Raw genomic sequence first — 10,389 nt, 5'->3', positions numbered from 1 at the left:
CACACACACACACACACACACACACACACACACACGACACTTCCACCCTTCTGCCCATTTCAAGAGAAGCATAGGGGTAAAGGACTGGGAAAGGCTACAGTTTAAGCCAACTCTCCTGTCCTGTTTTATGGTTTTCAGAGAGCCCCAAGGCAGCCTGTATGTGTGCCATAGGCCTTTTTACTTGGCTGCCCCCTCAGTGCCTGTGTTGTGGCACGGTTGAGGGGGTCCTGCGACACCCCAGTTAAACCCAACTGCTCTACTAGATAGTAATTCCTTGGCTCTAAATTTTGAAACATTAAATAATGGTCTGGAATAGTTCTGAATTCTATCCATCAGCTTGAATTAGAGCAGAGACTCCCCATCATTTTGCTCATTGATAATAACTTCAAACCATATTTGGTGCCTAAAGGTTGAGCGCCATATTTGGCACGCAACCGTTAGGCTTCACCCAAACAGCTGAGGGACCCAGATATTAAGATCCTATTTTAGAAAACTGAGGTTAAGACAGGTGTGCCTTAAAGTCTTTAAAAAAAAAAAACAAAAAAAAAAAACAAAACAAAACAAAGAAGCCAGATGAGCAATTTCTACAGGAAGACCATGTTCACAGTAACACTGTTTCTAATGAAGAAACATAAATCTCTGCTGCATTAAATTCAACAATTTACAATGAAATAAATACCTAATAACTGTGGCAGGAAGTGGCTGCTGAGCGGAATGCACAAGTACCCCCAAAATGGGAACCTCTATTGATAATACTTAAAGGAGCAGCTGGAGAAGCCCTCCCTCTCCCTCTGACCACATCTAGCAGTAGAGCCCACATGTCTACTTTAAGAAACTGAAGGCACCTGGCACTAGCTCACTGTAGATCATATCAGTAATCTCTGAACATGGAGCCCTGAGCAAAAAGCCCGAAGAAATAAAGTTCATCTCTCAGAATTACTTACTGCATTTTCAGGATGGAAGATATAAGATGCAGGAGAATTATCTACTATAATAACTTTACTCAGCTCACGTCCCAGTCGACTCAGATCCTTCACATAATTTCCTCTGTGGAAAACACAGGATTCCCTGAAGAGTCTGGCCCTGAATACACCCCAGCGGTCCAGCAAGTCTGCTACTGGGTCTGCATACTTAAAAAAAGAAGTTTGAGAGCTGAAATAGTCTGTCCATAGATTTGGCAATATTTCCCAGAACTAAACAGAAGCACATAAAAGGCAGTCTGGAAAGGGACTGTGAACTTCATCCAGTTCAAGTCCCTGCTCAAGTCAAGGAGGACAGAAAAGTAAAAGCACAATTATAACCACCTTTTCCTTCAACTAATTTACATGCTGGCAAACCCAGTATTTATTAATGGAGGGGTGACAGGAGTACAGTACAGTTATTTTTCAGAAAGAAAATAACCTGCAGTGCAAAGTTTCCTATGATTTACTGATTACATAAATACATCTCACTGTGGAGTCCTTGCATTTCTCCTTAAACGCTTAATGTTACTGTGAAATGCATGAAAAAAATAGTGAAGAGAAATCTACAGCACCAAACACCAAGTTCAAAGTTGCTCTTATCACCTCCAATTCCACGTGTCTATAAAGGTAAAGCGTTATGAAAGGGCAGATGACTTCATCTAATTCATACACCTTTACTAATTATATGTGGTGCCTGAGGGCCAAACCAGAGCAGGTGAAAATACCATTAAGAAAAAGAGGCATATGCTGCATTCTGCTCTGGGAAACACCCAAAGGAAAAAAGGGGCAGCTCTACCACATGCCTTGAAGATAGTGAATGTAGTGCAGCATATTAGGACGTGAACTGGGGCTTGAGAAGTGATAGAAATGGCCAAAGGAAAAGGAAAGATGTAGAAAGGAAACCAGAGCATAGGCGCTTATATCCTTGGCAATTTTACTTAGCACTAGTCCTTTATAGTTTTGCTTCTGGAGTACAAGGTTAAGTGTTTTATGTGGATTTTCAATATTGCAACAAAACTGATCTTGCTGTTAATGACTTTCCCCTACAGAAAAGCGCCAGTGCCCAGAATTTTCAGAACTAGACTGGACACAACCCTGGTGACCACAAATCCAGCGCTGACAAGGATATAAACTAGATGCTCTAATAGGTCTTCTCCATCTCTATAGTCTATGGAAAGTCACAAGGAGACTAAAACATAACTTACTTTACTAAAAACAAATATATTTAAATAAGAAAGATTAAAAATAAGCTGATTTCATAGCAAAACCACCACCAGATATGCTCCACCAAAAACAATGCAGAATTTATATACTGAAGTCCGCTACAGAACTACCTCTGGTATAACTATGTCTACAAAAACTCAAAGGGCACAAAATATGGATTTTCAGATACGACATCTGTCAAGCTGTGCAAAAAGGATTCAGTTTCTAAACCCAGAGTATAAACTGCACATCCACAATTCAGAAGTGCTCTCTGTATTTTTGTACCCAAGTAATTTCTGAACTAAATCACCTGGTTACATAGTTGTTGTGTTAGATATGGTGTATTGTATTTCATGCCCGGCTTTAATACACTGCTTTATGTAGTACACTATTTGTTCTAATTGCCCACTATAACCATGGTAACTTGTAAGCCTTTCATATCGGCATCATGAGCAATACATGGAGGCTACATTATGAGACAAGCCCATATGTGATATTGTTACCATGGAAACAACTTACCCACACACTAGCAGACAAAGTACACACTGTCAGACAAAGAAGCAGAAAAGAAGGGGAAAAATTAAGATAGCACTAAGAAAGACAATTATCCATAGAAAACCCGAACAAAAAAATTCACTAACCAGCATTAAAAATACTAAGGACAAAGAAGAGTCTATGACAAACCTTGGCTAGACTGGCTGTGAAGAGTACACATTCAAAGAGTTCTCCCATTCTCTGGAGAAACTCATCCACATGCGGTCGTTTCAATACATAAACCTGGAACGACAGTAACTGTTTAGGTCAAATGATGCTTTAAAAAAAAAGAGATGAGGAGTTAGCCTAACACGGGAAGGAAAAAGTAAATGTGACAAAGGATGCTCTGTTAAATAGATTCAGAAAAGATATTTGCTTTTATGTGACTCGTAGCCCCCAGCTGATCATGCTGTTGCTAATAATGTGCATCCTCCTGCCATGGTGTGTTCTGAAAATACCTCTGAAAGAGGAAGACTATCTAAGGGTTGAGGCTTTACAACTTCGTCAGTGATAGGACTGACTCCTTGGTTGTTTGTTTCCTTAGTTCCTTAAGCAATTTTGGAGGTAAGCAAACATCCACCGTTTTCTGCTGTTAGCACTCTTTGCTTGTCTGTGTCAGATGCTGCTTTCCCCTCCTGCCCCGCAAATATATATTTTTTTATGTATCCACAGGATTACTGTCTCTGTTGCATTTTGCTAGCTTTCTAAACCTGCAAGTAAAACAGAAACTTTTACCTGCTGAATGGAAAAATGTATTTCCAATATATACTATAGGCTTTACTGTACCACCACTTTGAAAGGCTGGTTAAAATTGCTTTTAAAAGCCACAGGCTAAAGACATAACCCATTCTGTTAGGGCTTTATCATAAATGCAGTAAATATTCTGAGTTTTGCTCCTTTCAGGCAGCTGCAGCTCCAAGAAGGAGCCCTTGCCTATCTGCACAAAGAACAGTACCAGTAGCTTGGCTGCTCACTGCCAACACTAAGAATAATTAGATTATTATTTGTCAAGCAAATAACACTGTGCTTTGTGTTCATACAAGATCCCAAGACAGACGCAGTCCCTGTCCAGGAAGTTTACAATTTGATTACGATGATAATAAAAAATTGGGAAGCCAAGTGGAGAGTTAAATATGTATATATTTTAAATCATGTCATCTGTCTTGTTTGCTACTGAGAGACTGAAATTGTTTGAAAGAACCTGATTAGCCATATTATATCTTCCTAGTGTAACCAATAATCTACAATGCTAAAATTCGCTTAAATGCAAAAGTCTGGTAAATAATTAAAGGAGTTTCTTCTTTAAAAAGCAAAGCATCATACACAAGTCAAATTAATTAATGTTTCTGTTTTGTGTATAAGGAAGTTACGCTGGTTAATGTATGATCTTGATTAGATTAAAAGTATTATCAAAAAGCAAAAGAAGTATAGGGATCCCATTAAGCACTGAAGGAGAAATATTACAGAAATACCAGCTTGAACTCTGCAGTGTAATAAAACCCTTCAGCAAAAGGAAGAAAAAGGACGTAATAAGGACTTGAACACTGCCTAGGAGTTGTTTGATAAAAGCCCAAGTGTTTTGATGCAAATGCTAATTACTCTTCACTTCACTTTGAGCCCTATGTCACCTGGGCACACTCATTTGGGATATTCATACATGGAATCTGAGGACAAATTTCTCTCTCAGCTTTAATTTTGATTCCCCACTTTTGTAATGATTTTAGTAGTCAATTAGATAAGTATATGGCTTGAGTGGAATTCAGTTTACAGACAATTCTTTAGCAGCCAATGCATGTAAATGCTATTTGTTTTCTTTCCAGGTAGCTGTAGGGATGTTTTGCAGGTGTTGCCAGAAGTGCAGAACTGCTTGTTCTCCTTTCTAAAGTCACAATCTAATTTCTCTCCCACATTTATATTCACAGACACCCAGCACGATGTATAAGAATTCCTTAACCAATATACTGAAATCACCTAGTGACAAGTTCTAGGTGTTATGAGTCTTCTTCCTTTCTAAAAAAGTCAGTGTATTCAGTTGCACTAAGCCAAAATGCATTAAGAGAGAGAGACATACATATGTTTAAAAAGCATTTCCCTTGCACTTTAATTATAAAATCCAAACCAAGGATTTAAACAATGGGCGCTTGCAATAAAAACATATTTGTCCCCATGCCAGGGGAGCTTGGCCCCACCTACCGACTTGTTTACAAAGGTGGGCTGAAAAACAAATCATTTTTTTTTATTTTAAATCCTTGCCTGGTGTCCTGTGGCCACATGGCTGCTAGCAGGTAGTCAATATGAACTGGACTATGCAGCGCCTCTGTAAAGTGGAGCAGCCTCCATCTAATGACGGTGGTGGTCTAGATCTTTTGGTCTATCAGTGGCACTCTCATGCATTCCTAATTCAGTTCCCTTCTGTCTTCCCTTTTTCAGGCCAACCGGGCACTGGCCAACAACTTTTCTCTTTTTTGTTACTTAAATGCCTTGTGTGTGCACAAGTTCCTAGTATATGCTACAGGATCACTTCCAAATTCTGGATAAGGCCCCACCATTTCCTGAGGGCTTATAGGAAAAAACCCCATCTCTTCTTCCTAACAGCATATCAGCATTTACCAAGACAAAGTTCCTTAGTGCTTCAGGTGTGGATTCTCTCTACAGAAGGTTTTTGAGAAGTCACTCTCAGGTTTTGGTAGCAACCGCAAGTGTACTGGTATCCTGGACTACAAAATCCCTTGGTCTCCTTTATACAAAACCTTTCTCCAATTACAGAGCAGCTCTTTTCTTCTCTGCCTCCTCACATTCTCACTTAGCATATTCTTTTCTTTGCTTCAATAGCTACTGGACTTGAATCTCAATGCTGCATGGTTATTTGTGGCTTGGCTTTTTTTCTGTTGTATGATGTCTTCAAGTCTCTAGACTAACTGGCTCCTGGCTCTTCGCTGAGATTTATATACTGTTTTCAAGGCATAAAAAGACTCATTTCTTCTACATCTGTACTCTTCAGGATGTAGTGGCTTGTTAATTACCTCTCTATTCTGGTAAAAATTTAAGGGAATACAGTCAATTTTTATTAACTATATCTCAGTAACTAACATTTAAAGGAGTTTTTTAGTAAAGTACTTCTTTAAAACCTATTAAGTTTAACTACTTCAACTATATTAAATGTATTTTAGAGATTGTTTACAGATAAAGCTTCCCATATACTGTGAAGCACTGTCACCTTTGAAGAGTACAATATTTGTAAGCAGAAATACAAACTTTATTTCAATAAAATACAATTGTGTACACACTTTTAAAAAAATTCATTTTGGAACCTCACAGTCTTCATGCAATAGAGAAGTCTGACAGAGACAACCTGAACTACTAAATCTTCCATTTCACAGGGTGGGTCCTTCCTACTAATAGGAAACGGAAAAATACTGCAAATTCTTGTGTCTTCACGTGTCTGGCCCTCTTTGTTGTGGCTGTCTCCCAGTGCAAGTAATCGAGAATAGGCCAATTCCAATGCATACAGCCTATCCTGGATTACTTGAACCAGGTAACAACCTTTTCCAGGAGAACTGAGGAATACTGTCCTTCGTGGAAAGAAAGATTACATTTAACACTGTTCTGCATAAAAGAGGTCACATACAATATCCCAAACAAGCATAGTAAACATATGTTTCCATCAGCTTAAAAAATTCAAAACATTTTTTTCTGTATTGACATATTATTCAAACAATAAGAAGCTAGTTTTTGTTCATGTTAGTGCCTGGCATCTTAGATTCACATAATAATAAGCGGAAAAAAACAGTTCCAAACTGTGCTAAATAAAGCTATTTCTAACTGCTGTATCTACTCCAACTGTTGCAGTATAAGACAAAGTTATGTAACCACCCTAATAAAGGATTACTGTATACAAAGGAATTTCTGGGTATAATGGGGTGCTATGTAACTGCCAGTATAGCAAGTTACCAACATCATTATATGGCAAAAAAACACAGAACCCTCCATTAGTGTAAAGGCTTCAAACTGCTGGAACCACATTTTAAAAAAAGGCAACCTATCTTTTCTAAGCCCATCAAAATACTCACGATTTTTCCCGGGTGCTAGAATTAAATGTTAATTTTTAATGAACACGCTCTTGACTGATTAACATGGAAAAAGGTGTTATGTAATGATGCCAAAATTATGCATTAATTTTATACATTGCTATATCTCATCTCAGTATGCCATTTTCATTTACAAAAACACCCACTTTTATAAAGCCTTCATGAATTACAACATATTTTTCATTGATCTTGCCGAGATTTATAAATAATTTGGTAAGGCATAGGAAACTAAGTTCATCTTTTTTTTTCTTTTTACTTTTATAGAGCCAGAAAGAGAGACCTGAGAAAGGGACTGTGCTATTATCTGACCGATACAGCGTCTGTTTATATTGGACGTGCTCTCTTAGGTATTTGTGCTACAATTTACTCCAGCAAGAGAAAAGCTAATTTAGCCTTTCAGTGTCACTTGAAGATTATAATTTTAAAAAAACAATAGTTTAAGAGATAATGTGGGGATTATATATTGCTGTGTATTTACAAGAAGCAATTTGAGGCTTCTTGTAGAAAAAACCATGCTAATATATTTTGTTGGCAGAAAGAAAAACCAATAAAAAGTTGTTTCCAAACAGGCAGTTTAGAAAATTACAGAGCAACAAAACTTGTACATTCTGCTTGTCTTCTAAGGGAACCTATTTAAGGTGAAAATCAGGTCTGGTAATATTGCTTTGAATAACCCCTGCTTTGAAAGGGTGCTATTGCTTTCATACAAAGTGGATTATGACCTTATCTACTGTCACGATAGTTTCGTAACATGTTAGTACTTGTCTAATATACTATATTACATAAATACACTTTCCAGTGAAGATTGCTTAATCTTTGTTTTCTTTCTTCTAGACTTTAGTCAGAATACAGGGATTGCAGATTCTGACAGATAACTGTTGTTAAAAATCAGTTTATACTATGCTCTACCAAATGAGAAGTGACGGGTTCAATGCAGGAACTACCTAAGGAAATTTTACAGCTTGTGATGAGGCAGAAGATTATAATGGCCCTGTCCACTCTTAAATAGAGAGAGAGAAACCTTTGAGACACAGCTATCTACCTAGAAAGATGTGTGACATGTAGTACAATTAGGTCCTGATCCAGATGTTATCATAATTCAGTGTAATTTAGTATAATGCAGCAAGTTTGTGTCAGGTGTCATGTTTGAGACTGGCTGGAGAAGAAACTTTTGGGTATTACCTAACAAAAGATATATTTTAAATCAGCATGCAAGCTCAATACATCAGAAAATTAAGATATAAAAAGTCCAGTAAAGAGTGGGGCCAAATTTAAGTATAAAGATGTAATGTTAAAATCTGGAGAAGGAACCTTTAAGCATTATGTTAATTTGGGCCAAGATTTTCAGAAGTGGCACAGTTGAATGCATCAAAATTTCAAAGAGCAATCTGAAATGCCTTTCAATGGGTTTGATTTTCACAGAACAGATGGTCAGCACTTCCTGAAAGGCAGGTTCATATATGGCTTCTGAAAGGAAGAGCTTAAAATTTGAGATAGGCAAAAAAAAGAAAAGAAAAATATCACATGACTTTTGAAAATCTTTTTCATATTGTCCCAAGCCTGCTGGGTACTTAGAAGACAAGGAACCCTGACATGCAAAGCTTAAATGTAGATGTGGACTGGGGCGAGGGCCACCCGGATTTCTAGTTCTATTTTTCCTGCTGATCCACATTTTTACAAAAAAAAAAAAAAAAAATTTTTTCATTTTTCATTTTTGACCTTTTACACCCCCCCCTTTAAGGAAATAAAACATTTTTAAAAAAAAAAAAAAAAAAAATCAATTTTTCAATGTTCATCATCTGACTCTGTCAGCCTCTGCCTTTAAGGAATGAAGACCATTGTAAAGAAATAGGTATATTACCTTACACTGACACCACTTGAAATGTATCATTACCTTGTTTAATTTTTGAAGAAGCTCAGCCTCCATGAGAAATGATTTCAGTTTGGGACAGGAGATTTTCTAGAAGTGCTGACGCAGCTAAAGGCAGACTAGTAGCTGATTAGAAACCTTGCATCAGGTCAAGTCTGGATTCTTTTCAGGACGATATGCTCTACACAAACACAGGGCACTTTTACACATGGCCGTATGGCACCTTTGTTACTGCATCATCATTTAGTACTTCCTTCTGGAAGTACTAAAGGGCAGTGCAGTAACAGCCTGTACCGCACCGTGCTGACCACGCAGTTATTTTTGGCTGCTACATCACTGTACCAATGCACTATAACGAGAGAGCGCTTTGCTACAGAGACACAGCCATGGCGTCATGGTTTTTGCCAACAGATGCTACGGATCTGTGCCCACAAAATTATATTTCACTTAGGAGGAAGTTATTTAGTTCAACACAGAGACAACCGAGAGAAAGATAACAGCCTGCGATATACACGAAGCAAGACAAGAAGATCTAATGGTCCCTTCTGGCCTTACATTTTTTCATAAATTCAGAGTACAACAGCGATGATTACCTGATGTATGGTTCCATCAATTTCAACAGGGACAATGAAATCCGCGTTGTTAATTGGCTAGAAAAAGAGAGACAGGGAATTAAGTCCAAGGTTTCAAACAACCAGCTTAAATAGCATTAGAGAAGGACATTCCTAAGGCATAAGAGAGAGATTGCAGTAGCTGGAGTTCTTCAGGATCTCTCTTCTGCTGGTGGATCCCACTGTAGATGTATGCACCCCATGCAGGCATGTCTGGAATCTTTTACCCAAGAGCAGCTGTGGGAGGCTGTACTTTTGTCCTGTATGCCTCTGGATCCCAGACCTCACCCCTTAACCTAAAGAGTAGAGCAGCCCCAACACTGCTATTCAGGTTGGGTTTTTTTTAACCCAGTACTCGCATCCAGTGAGAGGATTCCATGTCACTGAGAAAAGCCGGTGGATCACGAAATCTGCCTGGGAAGAGGCACCTCAAACAGCTGCAGTTACTCTAAAGCAGGGCTTGCCAATTTTTTGCCCCTTACGTGGAAACTTGTGACCCAGGCCCCTGCTGCAGGCTGCAAAGCTCTGCCCGCAGCTCAAGCCACCTGTACTTACTCTCACTGCAGGCACCCCATTCTCCTTCAGTAAGGGTAACTACAGGCATAAGCGAGCAGTAGGGAGAGCTGTGGAGGAAGATGCTGCAGAAGGGATGGGCAGCACGATGGAGCCCTGCGCCACCTGACCCTCCCATGCTGCCTCAGCCCAGGCTGGACCTTCTTCGGCTGGATACAAATCTTTCTGCATGTTGGATGTGACTCCTCCTCTAAAGTGCTCTTTTTCAAGCACTGGTCCACACATATTTCACTCTAAGCAAGTGACTAGTAGTTAACTCTGAATATGGACCAACCTAAAATCTATAGCCCTTTAAACAACTTTAAAGTGCTATAAAAATGGAGTAGGCTGATGAGACAGTGCTATAGTACTACAAACCATCAGAAATGACCCGGGATGAAATGGGAAAACTGAGGCATTTCACAGTGACCTTGTAAACTGGGCAGCAGATGTCCATCCTTCTGGTATTGAAGCACTGAAGATTAAAGATCCTTCAAAAAAAGGGAAGATTTCTGAAACTCTTATGTAGTTTCATAGTTTCTAGGGTTGGAAGGGACCCGAGAAGATCA

The 10,389-nt window shown here is 38.8% G+C and overlaps 1 protein-coding gene across 2 annotated transcripts in view; it reads right to left on the bottom strand.

The window, feature by feature from the left end:
* CTDSPL (CTD small phosphatase like) overlaps positions 1-10,389 on the bottom strand; it is a 186,100-nt gene that overhangs the window by 5,896 nt on the left and 169,815 nt on the right. For both annotated transcript variants that reach the window (XM_019508080.1, XM_019508082.1), the window contains 3 exons: positions 9,251-9,307; positions 2,850-2,942; positions 945-1,130 (listed from right to left, as the gene is read on the bottom strand). In XM_019508080.1, coding sequence (XP_019363625.1) covers positions 945-1,130; positions 2,850-2,942; positions 9,251-9,307 — 336 coding nt within the window. The remainder of the gene's footprint in view (positions 1-944; positions 1,131-2,849; positions 2,943-9,250; positions 9,308-10,389) is intronic.

Source organism: Gavialis gangeticus, unplaced genomic scaffold, assembly GCF_001723915.1.
Source record: "Gavialis gangeticus isolate Ggan-Ray unplaced genomic scaffold, GavGan_comp1, whole genome shotgun sequence".
Taxonomy (NCBI): Eukaryota; Metazoa; Chordata; order Crocodylia; family Gavialidae; genus Gavialis; species Gavialis gangeticus.
The sequence above is the reverse complement of the archived record's forward strand: the minus strand, read 5'-3'. Positions and strand labels throughout refer to the sequence as shown.